The sequence below is a fragment of the Carcharhinus amblyrhynchos genome, chromosome 1 (genome assembly GCF_965287045.1).
Source record: "Carcharhinus amblyrhynchos chromosome 1, sCarAmb.v2.hapA, whole genome shotgun sequence".
Classification (NCBI taxonomy): Eukaryota; Metazoa; Chordata; class Chondrichthyes; order Carcharhiniformes; family Carcharhinidae; genus Carcharhinus; species Carcharhinus amblyrhynchos.
The window spans coordinates 146,720,907-146,739,067 of record NC_137324.1 but is presented as its reverse complement, the minus strand read 5'-3'; the positions used below and the strand labels follow the sequence as shown (position 1 = coordinate 146,739,067).

General features: G+C 44.8%; 1 protein-coding gene across 1 annotated transcript; it reads right to left on the bottom strand.

Annotated features, from left to right (window-relative positions):
• Positions 1-8,139: 8,139 nt before the first annotated feature.
• On the bottom strand, positions 8,140-11,628 carry LOC145346162 (interleukin-8-like). Its single transcript, XM_080193504.1, has 4 exons — positions 11,517-11,628; positions 10,898-11,012; positions 10,686-10,769; positions 8,140-8,977 (listed from the first exon to the last, which is right to left on the bottom strand). The coding sequence occupies exons 1-4, from the start codon at positions 11,578-11,580 to the stop codon at positions 8,956-8,958; spliced, it is 285 nt and encodes a 94-aa protein (XP_080049630.1). The 5' UTR covers positions 11,581-11,628; the 3' UTR covers positions 8,140-8,955.
• Positions 11,629-18,161: the final 6,533 nt, after the last annotated feature.

Here is an 18,161-nt window from a genome sequence, read left to right as displayed (position 1 = left end):
TTACTACCAAATCATGCCAACCCACACCCTGCCATCTGCCACCCATTGCCCTTATACCTACCAAGCCAATTTTTTTCATTGTTGGTTTATGGGATATGGGCGTTGCTGGTTAGGCTGGTCTTTGTTGCCATTACTAATTGCCCCTTGAGAAGATAGTGGTGCGTTGCCTTCTTGAACCAAATGGCACCTGACCTTCTTCAAAAGTGTCCCTGGATCAGATCCAAAGGGTGTCTTACCTCTGCAAGGCTGCCTTATCTCTCTGAAGGGTAGACATATATTCCTGCAATACTTCCAAAATTCTTCATTAGCTAAACTGTCTTGGGATCTCCTGAAGTTATCAAAGATTCGATGGAGATGCAAGCTCACTATAGTCAAAGAACAAAGAAAATTACAGGACAGGAACAGGACCTTCGACCTGCCAAGCTTGCACCGACCATGCTGCCCAACTGAACCAAAAACCCTTCTGGGGACCATTTCTCTCGATTCCCATCCGATTCATGTATTTGCCCAAATGCCCCTTAAAACTCACTACTGTGTCTGCTTCCACTGCCAGCAACGAGTTCCAGGCACCCACCCCCCTCTGTGTAAAAAAACTTGCCTCGTACATCTCCTTTAAACCTTGCCCCTTGCACCTTAAACCTAATTCCCCTAGTATTGACTCTTCCACCCTGGGAAAAAGTTTCTCACTATCCACTCTGTCCATGCCTCTCATAATCTTGTAGACTTCTATCAGGTCATCCCTCAACCTCAGTTGTTCCAGTTAGAACAAACCAAGTTTCTCTGACCTCTCCTCATAGCTAATGCCCTCCATGCCAGGCGCCATCCTGGTAAATCTTTTCGGTACACTCTCCAAAGCCTCCACATCTTTTTGGTAATGTGGTGACCAGAATTGAAGACTATATTCCAAGTGCGGCCTAACTAAGGTTCTATAAAGCTGTAACATGACTTGCCAATTTTTAAACTCAATGCCCTCGCTGATGAAGGCAAGCATGCCTTATGCCTTCTTGACTAACTTCTCCACCTGCGTTGCCACTTTCAGTTCCTTCAGTTAGAAGGATGATTCATGTTAGTTAGGCTTTTAACATACTGTACTTGTATTCCTGTGGTATTTTTCCTTATTACATTAGCCCAATAGCAATTTGGTCAATTTATTACTCCTGAAGCATAGCTTACGTGGTAATGTAAGAACATCTGGGAGTCTAATTGTGACCAGCATCCCACGAATAGCAATGTGCTATCAGATCAAACACTTTGGGTGGAATTCTATGCCCCCATTGTGGTGGCGAGGGATTGGAAATTGTGTCCAGCTGTTCAAACTTGTCTTTGATGGAAAAGCGGATCCAGTGGCTAGATGGGTCTGTGAAATTCTGCCTCTGTTTTAGCTGCTTATCGAGGAATGTATGGTCCCAGAACATTTCATGGGGTCGGGGGGAGCAATCTTATGAGCGTGAAAATGGGAGAAATTCAAGCCTTTTTTTGGGCAACTGAATCTTACTTAACTCTGTCAAAAAAATGAGGCCAAACTGGTTTCTCGCCAGCAGAGGGAGTGGGAGGAACCCAGATCCCTGGAAAGCTAGAAGATAGCAGTAGAGGGCACCATTACACATGTGCAGATCTCCATGCTCTGCGAGCACAGAAAACTGTCACTGGCTCTCCCAGCTATAGCTTCCCTTCATGGCTGATCAGCCCCCACCCCCCCCCCCGCTACCGTATGCCTCCACAGCTGATCACCCACCCCCCAGCCCCCGGTGCAGATCCATCTCGCCCCAATAGCATTAATAACATTTAAATATTACAATCAGCCTCGTGCCCTATTCTGGCATGGGGCTGATCTTGCCAGATATCTGATGCCAGTAAGATCGTGAGAGGTGAGAAATCGGGCACAAACCTGATTTCTCGGCTCCCTCGCGACCTTACCGGCTGGCCTTGTCCATCAGCTGGCAGGTTGAGAGGGTAAGATCGCACCCAAGGTGTCGTAACGGCAAGAAAACAGGAACAATCTTTGTTGGTCTTTTCAGCATGCATTGCAGCACAATCCTCTGACACTCAGTGCATGAAAAGATCCTCCCCACGAAACATGGCGATAAGGAGTCTCCAACTGCGTGACTTGCCCGAAGTGGCTGTCGTTATGCACGCTAACAAAGGGGAGCTGCATTTAAACACTCCCACTGCATCCAGGGCCAATTGTGCCAGGAGAATGGCTGCACGCAGGCCAGCCCCACGGTTAATGGAGGGAGAGCTGGGATGGCTGCTGGACACATCCCTCTGGCACCCTTCATCACAACCCTTGCCTGGTGAGGTATAGAACATAGAACATTACAGCGCAGAACAGGCCCTTCGGCCCACGATGTTGCGCCGACCAGTTAAAAAGCAATGACCCTCTAACCTAAACCAATCCCTTTCCATCCATAAACCTATCCACGGATCTCTTAAACGCCCCCAAACTAGGCGCATTTACAACTGCAGCAGGCAGGGCATTCCAATCCCTCACCACCCTCTGGGTAAAGAACCTACCCCTGACATCCGTCCTATATCTACCACCCCTTAATTTAAGCTATGCCCCCTCGTGCTAGCTTTCTCCATCCGAGGAAAAAGGCTATCACTGTCCACCCTATCTAAACCTCTAATCATCTTACATGTTTCAATAAGGTCCCCTCTTAGCCGCCTTCTTTCTAACGAAAACAACCTCAAATCCCTCAGTCTCTCCTCATAGGACCTCCCCTCCATACCAGGCAACATCCTGGTAAACCTCCTCTGCACCCTCTCCAAAGCCTCCACATCCTTCCTATAATGTGGGGACCAGAACTGCACACAATACTCCAAGTGCGGCCGCACCAGAGTTTTGTACAGTTGCAACACAACGCTGCGGCTCCTAAATTCAATCCTCCTACCAATAAACGCCAAGACACCGTATGCCTTCCTAACAACCCTATTTATTTGATTCCCAACTTTCAGGGATCTATGTACACATACACCTAGATCCCTTTGTTCATCCACACTATTCAGAGTCCTACCATTAGCCCTATACTCTACACATCTGTTATTCCTACCAAAGTGAATTACCTCACACTTCTCCGCATTAAACTCCATCCGCCACCTCTCGGCCCAGCTCTGCAACTTGTCCAAGTCTCCCTGTAAACTAAGACACCCTTCCTCACTATCTACCACACCTCCGACTTTGGTGTCATCAGCAAATTTACTAATCCACCCAACTATACCCTCATCCAGATCATTTATAAAAATTACAAACAGCAGTGGCCCCAAAACAGATCCCTGAGGCACACCACTTGTAACAGAACTCCATGACGAATACTTACCATCAACCACCACCCTCTGTCTCCTATCTGCTAGCCAATTCCTGATCCAATTACCTAAATCACCCTCAATCCCATACATCTGCATTTTCTGCAGAAGCCTTCCATGGTGAACCTTATCAATTGCCTTACTAAAGTCCATATATACCACGTCAACTGCCTTACCCCCATCCACCTCTTTGGTCACTTTCTCAAAAAACTCAATAAGGTTAGTAAGGCACGACCTACCCTCCACAAAACCATGCTGACTATCTCCAATCAATTCATTACTCTCTAAATAACTATAAATCCTATCCCTAATAATTTTTTCTAAAACCTTGCCCACAACAGAAGTAAGACTCACCGGTCTATAATTCCCGGGGAAGTCTCTGTTCGCCTTCTTAAACAATGGGACAACATTCGCTATCCTCCAATCTTCTGGCACTATACCTGTGACCAACGACGACCTGAAGATCAGAGCCAGAGGCTCTGCAATCGCCTCTCTTGCCTCGCAGAGAATCCTAGGGTAAATCCCGTCTGGCCCAGGGGACTTATCTATTTTCAAACCCTCAAGAATATCTAGCACATCCTCCTTATCAACTGCAATACTGTCCAGTTTACAACCCTGTAACCCAGTGTTCTCCACAGCTACATTTATGTCCCCCTGCGTGAATACTGAAGAGAAATATTGGTTCAATGCCTCTCCAATCTCTTCCGGTTCCACACATAACTTCCCACTGCTGTCTCTAACTGGCCCTAATTTTGCCCTAACCAACCTTCTGTTCTTAACATATCTATAGAACGCCTTAGGATTCTCCTTAATCTTAACAGCCAAAGTCTTCTCATGTCCTCTTTTAGCCCTTCTTAACTCACTCTTTAACTCCCTCCTAGCCAATCTAAAGCTTTCTAGTGCACTACCTGAGCCCTCGAGTCTCATCTGGACATAAGCCTCCTTTTTCTTTTTAACCAGCAAATCAACTTTTTTAGTGCACCACGGTTCCCTAGCTCGACCATTTCCTCCTTGCCTGACAGGGACATACATATCAAGGACTCGCAGTAGCTGCTCCTTGAAAAAACTCCACATTTCGGACGTTCCCAGACCCTGCAGTCTCCTAGTCCAACCTATGCTTCCTAATTCTCTCCTAATAGCCTCATAATTACCCTTCCCCCAGCTAGAACTACTGACCCGAGGTTCATGCCTATCCCACTACTGACCCGAGGTTCATGCCTATCTATGCCACCTGCCCCCCTTTTGTCTTGATGTAGAGATGCCAGCGTTGGACTGGGGTAAACACAGTAAGAAGTCTCACGACACCAGGTTAAAGTCCAATTAATTTGGACTTGGTTGGACTCTAACTTGGTGTTGTGAGACTTCTCACTGTCTCCGCAGGAAAAGATGGTCCATAACAAAAGGGAGCGGGAGCAGACAGGCAGTGGAATTCCTCACATGCAACACCTGGCCCACTTCAAGGAGCGAGTGATGGAGATCTCAGGGGAGGCACCTGAGAGAACTGCAAACTCAGCCCCACAGAAGTGGGGGCCCACAAAACCTTTCTCCACTTAACCTTTCTCAATTTCCTGCTGCACTTGGTTGAAGTCATTAGGTTACATTTTAGCTTCACTTGAAGCAATTTTAAAAGCGGCATCTCGGCCTTTTGGCTAAGATGCAAATAAGATCAAGCCTTGGATGAGGAGCTATGCCTGCTCCAATTAGCTTGGATCATGTAGATCAAGCCCAAGACAGGAGGTGAGAGCCCTGTCTTGTCAGCTTGGATCGGGAATGTCTCAACTTGTTGAGACTTTGAATTGGACTTGATTGGATGGAATTGGAATAAATTTTAAAAAATTGTCATTTTTGCGGGAAATTAACCCAATGAAGCCAGGCCATCAGGAGTCAGCACCCTCCCCACAACACCCACTCCACCCCCCACCCCCCGCGACCCCTGCCAGCACCCGGGGGAAAGCTCCGAGAGAAGCACCGACCAGGCATTAACCTCACCCTCCACCAATGCAGAGACACAGAATTAGCAGACAGGCTTCAGGTCACTTTCCAGTGAGCACCACACAGCTGCTGGTGCATGACAGGTGGAGGTGGGAAAGTCCGAGGAAGTGGACAACTGCCAGGTCTAAGGAAACAGCTGATTTCCAGCCAGATGCCAGGAGGCTGGAAATGCAGAAGCAGAGCCAGGGACTGCAGAAGGGAGTGTCCGCGACAATCCAGCAACTGCAAGGCTGTTTGGAGGAGTCCCTCAGCGTTCAGGCTCAGGTGGTAGCGTCAGCATTGCGTGCCACCCAGGCCAACACTGCAATGGTGGCATCTGCAGTAGAAAGCCTGGGGAAGGAAACGGTCACCATGGGTGGCAGGGTCCAAAGCATGGCCGAGTCACTGACGACCGTGGCTATGGTCCTTGGGAGCATGGCCCAGTCTTAGAGGGCACTCGCTGTGGGATGTGAGAGCTTGGCCCAGTCTCAGAGGGCACTTGCTGAGGGAATCCAGAGTTTGGTCCAGACTCAGAGAGCCATCGCTGACGGCTCGTGCACTATTACGCAGACCCAATTGGGCCTCCAGGACTGGCAGAATCAGATGATGCAGAGGCCTCTGGAGCTCACTCTAGCTGCTCATCCATCCCATGAATGTGTCCTAGAGGCCCATGGACAACCCGAGGGAGGAGGAAACCTGGAACCAATGCTGGGGCCTCTCATCCAGGAGGGCCCTGTTTTTCCCAGCCCTTTATAATCCTCCCTTCCTGACACTGGTGGACCTGACGGGCAGGGGGATGAACAGGGTGACACGGCTACATCCACGGCATCCAAAAGTCAGCCAGGGCCCCCTAGGTCCCGGGCCCTCTAGGGAACATTTTCCAAGGGCATCACAGGCCACAGGGTGCGGAACCCAGCTGAACTCTGTGTGCATCCTGGGGGTCGGGGGGAGGGGGTGTGGGTCACTTAGATGTAGTAACAGGCTGACGTATGATTAAAAAGTTGTAGCGTCACCAGGAAGGCATGGTGAATGTGCACACAGTAATGAGGAATAGAATGCACTGTAAATAATAACAATTAAAGATTATTGCACAGCCACAGTTTCTCTGTCTATGATCCATCTCCCACAGAGAACTTCTTATTCTCACTTGCATCCTTCGAGGAATGGGGCGTCGCACAGTGCGGGAGAGGCCCTTCAGCCCACCAAGTCTGCAAGGACTGAAGTTGCGTGAATCCCATTCCCCAGCACCTGTGCCAGATCCTTGGATGCTGAGGCACTCTGTGCTCAGCCTAAAAGGTTGGAAGGGTCATAATTGGTAAATCTTGCAGCAACGAGGGCCTCCCTGGTCCTCCTGACACAGTGAACCCTTGCTGCCACTGCTGGTCCTCCATTGTCTGAGCCCTCCTTGGCCTCATCCTCCACCTCCTCCTGGTCCTCCTCTTCTAGGATGTTACTGTGCTGCTGCACCAGGTAGTGGAGCACACAGTAGACCAGCATGAGGCGGGAGGCCCTCAAGGGGCTGTACTGGAGGGCACCGCCAGAATGGTTCAGGCAGCAGAACCGCATCGTGAGCAGGCCGATGCACTGTCTAATGATGGATCGGGTGGCAGCGTGGGCCTCATTGTAACTGGTCTCCACCTTTATCCCAGGTCTCTGCACTGGCATCATCAGCCATGGCCCTTGTCTCCCACGAGCTATCGTACCTGCTCCCACCACCTCCCCAGGCAGTGCGTTCCAGACATTCACCCCCTTTGTGTCCCCTCTAATCTTTTCCCCATGCACCTTAAACCTATGTCCCCTACTACTCGACTTCCTATCCTAGGAAAGAGTATCTGACTATTCACTCTGTCCATGCCACTCATAATCTTGTAAACGTCTATCAGGTCACCCCTCAATCTCCGTAATTACAGTGAGAACAAATTGAGTTTATCCAACCTCTCCTCATAGCCAGTCCAGGCAACATCCTGGTCAATCTCTTCTGTACCCTCTCCAGAGAATCCACATCCTTCTAGTAGTGTGGAGACTAGAATTGTACACAATATTCTAAATGAGGCCTAACTAAGGTTCCATTTAGCAGCAGCATTTCTTGCCAATTTTTATACTCAATGCCCCGTCCGATGAAGGCAAGCATGTCGTGTGCCTTCTTGACTAACTTATCCACCTGTTTTGCCACTTTCAGTGATCAGGGGACATATACACCCAGATCTCCCTGCATGGCAATGCTCCCAAGGGTTCCACCTTTAACCCTTTGACTACTTTAATCCTTCTAAGGGTTCTCTGTTTTTCACCCACACAGCCTGTCCAGCAGACTGATGGCAGGTTAACCATAGTGACATTAGTGGGGATGGAAGTCAACTTCATATGCAACCCCTTGGTGGTCGTTCAATGGTCAGGAGGAACGCGTGCAACACGAGCCTCCAGCCAGCAGTGACCCCCAATCTGGGGACCCCCAAATTGGCATGAGTCCTCCAAAACTCTTGCACCCATGCAAGCCCCTCACCCCAACCTGCACCATGGCAGTGGCTGAAACCTCCCCCCATCCCTTGCTACTGTGCTGAACTCGCTAATGATATTGAAACCCATTCAAATTCATGCTAACAGCCTTCATGGCTACTTTTAGCATGAAGTGGTTTGCGCAGTTTACAGGAGTCGGGAAGATCGCAAACCCTTCCCTGAATCGGATTTTTAACATCTTGTGCCATTTTACCAGCTCGTCACGCTGATTGTCGGGCACAGAGTCGTGGTAAGAGCACACATAACAAATTTGACATTGTAAAACATGCACATAGATTAATTCATCCTTTATTTAAATAAAAATGTATTTTCAATGTAGAACAAATAGAAATTACAGATTATTTCCACATAATCAGTTATTTGTGTTATCAAAAGTATCAAACACTTCCATGGCAAAACATAAATACATAGAAAATTAAACTGTTTTTTAGGACTTTATAAATATCAAGGAACATAAATAAAGTGCAACTCGAATAAATTATGACAAAAATCAAAATTAGAGTACCAACAACATTCAATGCCAACAGTGCAAAGTTCATTTCTGCTGAGTAAACACACTCGAAATTATTAATCTGGCAGCTGGTGAAAAGCAGTTTGATAACAGGATCAAAATTGTATTATCCAAATCGCCCAGCTATTCAACAGCACACCAAATCTCGTGGCACTATGGTACAGATGAATGAAATCTCAGTGAGGATCTAAGCCCTGAATTCCAATGGGGTTCATCACATTCTCCTGTCATGAACTTTGGCAGTACATCAGCTGAATCCCTTGGAGAAATAGTTGGACATTTTGAAGAGTATTCCTTGTCTTTACGAGATCTACGGAACTTGCATTGAAGACCTCCATAGAAATGTTGTGACACATTCAATTCTTAAGTAATAAAATTAGCAAATAAGTTAATAAATAAATATTAACAAATAAGTCTTAACAGACATAGGAGGGTATTATAGATTTCTATGTAAAAGATTAGCACGGTGGATTGAATGGTCTCTTTCATTCTGGGAGTGATTTGTAACGACGTTTCTATACACACACACAGTCACTCGGATTACAGGTATGCAACGGGTTCGAACAGGATGGTTAAAGATAAGTGAATGCCTGTGTTAGTACGAATCTCATTGTGGTTAGATGTCACCCTCTTAACATTCAGACAAACAGCTTCTCTCAGGACTCAGTCTTCTCAGATCTATAAAAAAAACAGAACAAATAAATATTACTGTCAATCCTGCAGGAATATATCTCAAAAGTGTTCAGGAAATTCACAAAGTAATATCTTGTTTCAAACACAATTCTCCCAGAACATAAGAACCAAGGGGCAGCACAGTGGCACAGCAGTTAGCACTGCTGCCTCACAAGCGCCAGAGACCTGGGTTTGATTCCCAGCTTGGGTCACAGTCTGTAGAGAGTCTGCAAATGTCTGTGTGAGGCTCCTCTGGGTGCTCAGGTTTCCTCCCACAGTCCAAAGGTGTACAGGTTAGGTGGATTGGCCACGCTAAATCACCCCTGTCAGTGTCAGGGTGATTAGCAAGGTAAATACATGAGATGGTTGTCAGTGCCAAATGGCCTATTTCTGCACCTTAGGGATTCTATGACGCCATCAATTCTGTTATTCAATGTGATTGTGGTTTATCTGCAATTATAACCTCGACCATCTCTTGTTATATTCTTGTCTGACATTCAATGATCAATTGTAGATTTAAACATGAACGATCTAGCATCAACTGCTTTTTGGGGAAGAGGATACCACCTTTCGTGCCCATAAATCTCTCCTACTTTCTCCCCTGGAATGGTTTGGCTCTGATTTTGAAGTATATCCCTTTTTTTAGATTTCTCCACAAGAAGAAAAGTAATTCCTGCAATTCCTTCCAAGACCCAAAAAGCCTCAATCAAATAATCCTCGACCTTCTGTGTCTCAGAGAATACAAGCCCCTTGATGTAAATTGTCCAATCCTGCCTTCCACAGGAATTGTCACAGGTGCCACAAAAAAGTTGACAGGTTATGAAAGGTCTGTTGACCTTAGTGGAGGGGCAGGTGGGATTTCCAGTCTCGGGGCAGGCGGAACCAGAAAATCGTGTGAGTTTCTGTTATCAAAACCTTGGAGCTGAGGTTCCATGGCATCATGGACAAAATGTTGACCAGTATGTCATTGTTTGACAGATTATCTCTCCTGTCCCAGTCTTTGAGTGAGAGCAGCAAAACACATTTACAACAGCTGCTAATTACTTAGGTTTATATCTGTTTCAAATCAAATAAATAAGGTGTAACAAAACACTTTGCTAACTTTAACATTACTTAGCACTAAACCAATTTCCTGCTGTCAATAGCCTAAAGGAGAAGGTGTGTGAGGGTGTGGATCGATGTTAATTCATACCACAGTAGCTAAGCAGCTGGAGTTACAGTGGAGGTACATTGTCTTTTTCAGGTGTGAGTGAAATACCCGAGGAACGTCTCACTGGGGCTCAGGGTGACATTTTTCTTCCTCAGTGCTTATATAGAGATAGCAGTTTGAACTAACATACCAGTCTGTCCAATTGAATATAGATAACCATGCTTATTTGTCCATTTCTGGTTCTCTAGCTCCAAGGTCCTCCCATGGTTAGCTACAATTGTATCAATAGCTTCTTAACTCAATGAGATGGATTTGTATCCTTACCACATAGACAGTATTGGGTGGAGTGATCACTTGCTCTATACAGAATCTGTCTGATCTTCAATTCCCAACATCAGCTAAGTTCTTAAATCAGTGGTTGATCTGCCATTCTCAATTACTGCCCAGATAGTGAAGATTAAAATCTACCTTACGTATTTGGGTCTTTGTTCCCATTACATTCCTTGCTACCTTTAAGAGAACCCAGATACATTGTTTTAGTGCAAGCTGGCATCTGAAACTTACTTTTTGATCATCATGTCAATGACCTTCTTCACCCAGGCGGCTTCAGGATTCAGACAGACTGGAATACCATTCTTAAGGGTTGCACTGAAAGAAGTGAAATAAAACAATTAGTTAAAGTTCTGCCATTTACCTTTAACAAAAAATGAATAATATTCAGACAGCAATGTGTATTGTTCACATATGTTTATCCAGAATCAGTTATTAAAACTTACATGATTTCAACATTTGGACACTGTGGACCACTTGGAATGATTTCAATGTTCTCCATGCGTCTTGGATGGATGAATTTGGAGTTTGTTTTAATGCATTGGCAGCGCAAGCTCACTCCTGCGTGTCGGAGAGATACGGATGTGGAAAGAACAAATGATCAAAAGTTAGTATTTGTGAGTCATTCACTGACCTACTCCTTGTCCATCATGCAGGTCAGAAGAGCTGCCAGTTAACTTATTGAGGGCACCTTCACCCTCAGGGTTTCAGACAGAACAGCATTATCTCAACACATTGGTGGTGGTGGGAGGGCAAGATTTACTGCCTGTCATCAATTTCTGTAAAAGTTGTAGTGGGCTCGAGATAATACCTAGTCTAGAGATAATACCACTGGGCCATTGCCTCCCATTATGTGCATAAATATATTTAATAAATGTAAATTAAAATATTAATGCCTTTTAAATGTGTTGCAATATATTATTTACAAGTTAAAACTATAGATTGCACATAAACACATTGCAATGGCACGGCAACTCAAAACCTATTAGTTATATAAATGTTTTTCAATAAAATTGTGAGTTCTGTATAAATGCTCTGTAACTATCAAGTCAGATCATTTCTTACCTTGGGTGGAAGCCAAATAGAGTACAAAGAGTGCCAAGACGGTGAGAATAACTTTGCTGTTCATTGTCTTTTGCTTGTATGGTGGTCACAGTATTCTCCTGGTTGTTGTACTCTGCTGCTGAAGCTCGTATCTAACTGCTCGTCCTTCTGTTTCTCCATTTATAACCAGAATACCATTACTCAATGACGTGATGATGTAAGCAGGAATTTCCCAGCAAGTTATGAACAAGTCGTGCATGTAAATAATGTTATCTTTTTTAAAAAAAAGCTTTAAATCAATAATTTAAAAGTTATTCACAGAAAAAAATCTATTTCTTCCAGGAGTTTGGTAAAACTGCTTTCATTTTAGACCTGATTGGCTGAAGTAGCTGTGAATTAGCATAGAATCTTTATAAAAATTATTATGACAGGACTGCCTATATTATTTAAATATTAAATTTTTTAAAGTTAAGTTTATTTATTATTGTCACAAGTAGGCTTACATTAACGCTGCAATGAAGTTACTGTGAAAATCCCCTAGTCGCCACACTCTGGCACCTGTTTGGGTACAATGAGAGAGAATTTAGCATAGCCAATGCAACTAACTTTCAGACTGAGAGGAAACCAGAGCTCCTGGAGGAAACCCATGCAGACATGGGGAGAACATGCTTACTCCACACAGAGAGTCACCAAGGCTAGAATTGAACCTGGGTCCCTGGCACTGTGAGGCAGCAGTGCTAACCACTGTGCCACCCTGGTAATATTAATGTTATAATCTAATGAAGTTATATTTAAAGCAAATTAATTAAGATTTAATTGCTATGAAATACAGTTATCTGTTTCTGCCTAAATAGTGTCATCAGATCCAATGCAGTGCAAGCACCGGTAAGTGGTGCTGTATGTATACTGAGGTATTTCTATCCATGAAATCAGCAATATAAGCTGGAAATGTTCATACATTATCCCTTTTTTCAATGGTTAACATAGGTTAATTCAGTATAAAACTCCATTAAAATAACAGACCCAGTGCTCGATTTTTCTAGCAGGCCCAATAGTGATAGGCTGGAAGGCAGGAAGGCAAGTCGATGGTGCAGAAAGGCTTTGGGAGTGGTGTGCCAACACACCCCTGCCACCAAGCCATTTTCCAATCGCGCGAAAAGTGGCCAGCGAGCCGCTTACCAGTGGCCTAACTGAGCTGCTTAAGTGGTCAATTAAGGACATTTACCTGCTTCTGCTGGCATTTTGTTAATGGCAGGGGATGCAACTCCACATGGGGAGACCACCAAGGTAGACCCTGATGACTTCCCAACAGGTACCAGAGGTAGGTGCCCACCATATCCCTCAGAGGGCCCCCTGTTTGTAGAAATGTCCGTCCTCACTGCCAGCCCCCAGTGACCCCCACCACTGGGTCCACTTAGGCAAGACCAGGTTCTACTTACTGCACTTGGAGGGCGAATTGCCAGTAAGATGGCCAAATTCTCCAACTGCAGCTTCAGCTGCGAATGGTGGCTCTATTGAGCTGTGAGCAATCTGATTGGGGATGGCAACTTTCAGGGTGGTTCATCCTCCTCCATTTAAAAAAAATCCTCCATGGGATGAGGGCATTGCTGGCAAAGTCCCTTGTTGCCCATCCCTAATTGCCCTTGAAGTGAGTAACTTTTAGAGGGCAGTTAAGAGACTGCCCATAGCTGTGGGTCTGGAGTCACATGTAAGTCAGACAAGGTAAAGACAGCACATTTCCCTCCCTGAAGGACATTGGTGAACCAAATGGGTATCATGGTCACCATTACTGAGACTTGGGCTGGAAACTTACCACCGTTCACGTCAGTGGGATTTTCTCATCCTGCTGCAGTGAAAGGAAATTTGGCTGTCCGCCAAATTCTCTGACCTCACTGCAGCAGGAGAATGGCATGAACAGCTGGTAAGATCGCGTCTGAGGTTTCCAACATACCAAATGTCACAAACACACATCATGATGTGGGTATGCCGGCGTTGGACTGGCGTAAACACAGTAAAAAGTCTGACAACACCAGGTTATAGTCCAACCTATTTATTTGATAATAGACTCACAAGCTTTCGGGGTTAGCTCCTTTGTCAGGTGAATGGAGAGTTCTGGCCTCAGACAGAGCATATAAAGCACAGACAGTTTAGAGATTACTGATTAGAATGCGAATCCTTACACCTAACCTGCTGTTCAAGACCTGAAGTGGCTGACAATGTGAGTGGAAGGAGCACTGATCACAGTTTAAAGAGATGTGTATTGTCTCCAGACAGTACAGTAAGTGAGGTTTTGCAAACCCAGGCAAGTCACGGGGGTTACAGATAGTGCGACATGAAACCAAGATCCCTGTTGAGACCGTCCTCATGTGTGCGGAACTTGGCTGTCAGTCTCTGTTCAGCGACTCTGTGCTGTCGTGTGTCGTGAAGGCCGCCTTGGAGAATGCTTACCCGAAGGTCAGAGGCTGAATGCCCGTGACCACTGAAGTGTTCGCCAACAGGAAGGGAACAGTCTTGCCTGGTGATTGTCGAGCGATGTTCATTCATCCGTTGTCGTAGCGTCTGCCCGACAACGGATAAATGAACATCGCTCGACAATCACCAGGCAAGACTGTTCCCTTCCTGTTGGCGAACACTTCAGTGGTCACGGGCATTCAGCCTCTGACCTTCGGGTAAGCATTCTCCAAGGCGGCCTTCACGACACACGACAGCGCAGAGTCGCTGAACAGAGACTGATAGCCAAGTTCCGCACACATGAGGACGGTCTCAACAGGGATCTTGGTTTCATGTCGCACTATCTGTAACCCCCGTGACTTGCCTGGGTTTGCAAAACCTCACTTACTGTACTGTCTGGAGACAATACACATCTCTTTAAACTGTGATCAGTGCTCCTTCCACTCACATTGTCAGCCACTTCAGGTCTTGAACAGCAGGTTAGGTGTAAGGATTCGCATTCTAATCAGTAATCTCTAAACTGTCTGTGCTTTATATGCTCTGTCTGAGGCCAGAACTCTCCATTCACCTGATGAAGGGACTAACCCCGAAAGCTTGTGAGTCTATTATCAAATAAATAGGTTGGACTATAACCTGGTGTTGTCAGACTTTTTACTGTACAAACACACATCCCCAGATCTTAAACCTGGGGCTCTGGATTACTGGTTCAGTGATGTTATCACTACACCGCTATCTCCCCAATAGGATGGCAATTCCGCTCTCCACTTCCCCAAAGCAGGGTCACCTCTCCAGTTTTTGGTTTTGGCAGTGGGACTGTGCCACTTCCACATATTCCACCCTAACAATGTAGCTTAAATGTGTTGAGCACTCATTTTGTCTCCTTAAGAGATTTGTGTTGTGCAAGAGAACTTTAGGAGAAGGTAGATGTCAGTATAATACGCATAGGGAATAGTCGTGTGCTGCCTGCCCTTTAGATCTTTCTCACAGCTTAAATTTAGTGGAAGAAATTGCTGATAGAGCCAAGGAGTTGAGAATGATCTAAGCTGAGAACACCAAAGAGTACTACATGGGAGGATATAAATTAAAGATTAGTTCTGAATTCATTGCTTACATGATTGATATGAAGGAAAAGCAATTACTTCATACTTTGAAAATTATAGTGCTTACTGATGACAATACAGTAACGTGACCGAGAATTCTAAATGTATTTTATAAACATATCATTATATAACCAAAATTGTTTTGCGGCATTTATTGAATGTTGGCCTCTCAATGTAGGTTAAAAGTTCAATGGTGTTAAAGGAAATGATTCAACTGCAACAATGTGTCATATCAAGTGCAGCAAGCTGATTAACAAAGGACTGATCACAACAAATGTCATCAAATTGTTGAACATCTCAACATCATTATGCAAGTCTGAAATTTCCCCAGAGTTTTTTTGGAGCAATTGGATACGTGCCGCTGTGCCAATAATTAGTGAGGAAACTCACGCACAGCTAATTTCTGACACTCGAATCTCCGGAACCTTTTGCAGATCTTTAGTGATATATGTGCCGAAGCCTTTACTGTCATAACTCATGAACAAAATTGTGTAGGCAAGCAAATAATCAGCTCTTGCAATTTCCTGCTTTTACACTAGTAATGTGCTGCATGGATTAACGTACACAAATCTACACACTGCATGAACCGAGTCATCTGACATCAGTCTGACTGAGGAGCTGCAGGCTTTGAGAAGCACCCAGGGTTTTAGTATTTTCTGCAGTTTGATTATGTTTTTGTTTGTGGTTATGAAAAATATACACAGAATCACTACAGGTGATTCAGCCCATCAAGCCTACACCGACAACAATCCCATCCAAGCTGTGTCCCTGTAACCTCATGTCTTTACCCTAATAATCCCCTGATATTAAAGGGCAATTTAACATGGGCCTGTGAGCGAAAGCAAGATATAATCCGAACACTATTCTATTTCAAAGTCAGTAAAGATATAGAGAAACACCCTTGGCAAATTTTGTTGACTTCAACTTAGGGTTCCTACAGTGCAGAAGGAGGCCATTTGGCCCATTGAATATGCATCAACTCTCTGACAGAGTATCTTCCCCAGGCCCTGTCTCTTACCCCTGTGACCTCGCAGGTTCACCATGGCCAATCCTGCACATCTCTGGACTGTGGGATGATACGGGAGCACCCGGAGGAAATCCATGCAGACAATGTGTAAACTCCACACTGACTCCACAGATGACCACAATGGTGGTCATCTTGCAAAATTGTATAGATTCTGGAACAGTGCCTGCAGATCGGCAGGTAGAAAATGTAACCCCATTATATAAGAAAGGAGGGAGAGAGAAAATGTAAGATGCATCCTAGAATCTATTATAAATGACACGGTAACTGGAGACTGGTAGGATTGGACAGAATAAACATGGATTTATGAAAGGGAAATCATGTTTGACGAACCTGCTGCCATTTTGTAAAGATGTAATCAGTAAAATAGATAAGGGAGAACCAGTGGAAGTGGTGTATCTGGATTTTCAGAAGACTTTAAATAAGATCCCTCACAGGAGGTTAGGTAACAAAATTGGAGCTCATCAGATTGGGGGTAATAGCTTGGCTAGGATTGAGGATTGGTTAATGGAGAGGAGGAATAGACAGGTTATTCTCAGGTTGGCAGGTTGTCACTAGTAGGATATTACAAGATCAATGATTGGATCCCAGTTCTTGGGCCCCCGTGATTCACAACCTATATCAATGATTGAATGCGGGGTCTAAATGTAATATTTTCACGTCTACTAATGACAGTACTTTCTTTCCTTAGTTATGATGAAAAGTCACAGACTCTTTCACAGATGTTGCCTGAATAGCCACCAGCTTCCAGCATTTTCTGTTTTTACTTTTTCAATTATATGTTTAGTTCGTTCAGCAACATTCTTACAGGCATCTTCTGACTTGCCAAGAAAGTAAAGCATTCCAATGTGTGCTGTCCCTAACTGTAGTCTAAAGATAGGTTAACCTTTCAACTGTTATTAAACATGACTGTACACTAAGCAAGCTTATCCCACTGATTAAAGAATTTGTTTTATAATGAAAATATCAGCAGTGTTATTAAACACTTTTTTCTCTTCAAAAATGGTTTTAATGGGTGTCTTTAATCTATTTGTAGGCTGTTAGCTTGATTTTTTTATAGTTATTTGGGTGATTTGATTTTGTATTCCACTAATTGTTTGAATTGTTTACACAATGGGAAGAATCTTAACATTGAGTTATGCTGGGAGCAGGGTCTCTAGGGATCAGGAATCTCAAATGTCTGCTTTTCCTTTCACATTCTGGAGATCTAACTGCCACATCTTGCATCTTTAGTTACTGAGATGTTTCCCATTCAGAGATCATCCTGATTGGTATCGTGAACATCCAGGGAACACTTTGGAGGAGGTGACAGGACCAGGTAGGTGCGATCCCCATAGCCCCGGTGGGGGAGACCTGATATAAGGTGAGTCTGATCCCCAAACTTGGGGAAGGGGGTGTTCAATCCCAGGAGGAGCCAGATCCCTGACTTGATGTGAAGGAGAACAATCCCATAGCTAGCGCCCATTCTGGAGAGTAATCCAATCCTAAAGAGGGTTCAATCCCTGGTCAGGGGATAATTCAGTTCCAAGACAGAGTGGGGGAGGGCAACAGTCAACCTGGAATGGGTTACGTCTTCACAACATTGGCATGAGTTATTGGGGTGGAGGTATTTATTATGGGAAATTGGAATCTGATGGAGGAGAGCGCCCGAACAGGCACAGAGCGTATCAACCAGAAGATTTTCACAGTAACTTCATTGCAGCGTTAATGTGAGCCTACTTGTGACACTAATAAATAAACTTTAAACTTTAGTTTGGAACTACCACAAAGGGTGCTATGAAAACATATGTCTTCTCCCCAGTTTTGTTGCTCCTGGAACTAAACCTACTAAGCAAATTAAATCTATTTTGTTTATTTGTGCAATGAATTTATTATGAAAATCCCTTAGTTGCCACTCTGGGACTGTTCAGGAACACTGAGGGGGAATTTAGCATGGCCAGTGCACATAACCAGCATGTCTTTCAGACTGTGGGAGGAAACCGGAGTACCTGGAGAAAACTCACGCAGACATGGGGAGAATGTGCAGAGTCTGCACAGTCACCCAAACTGGGAATTGAACCTAGGACTCTGGCGCTGTGAGGCATCAGTGCT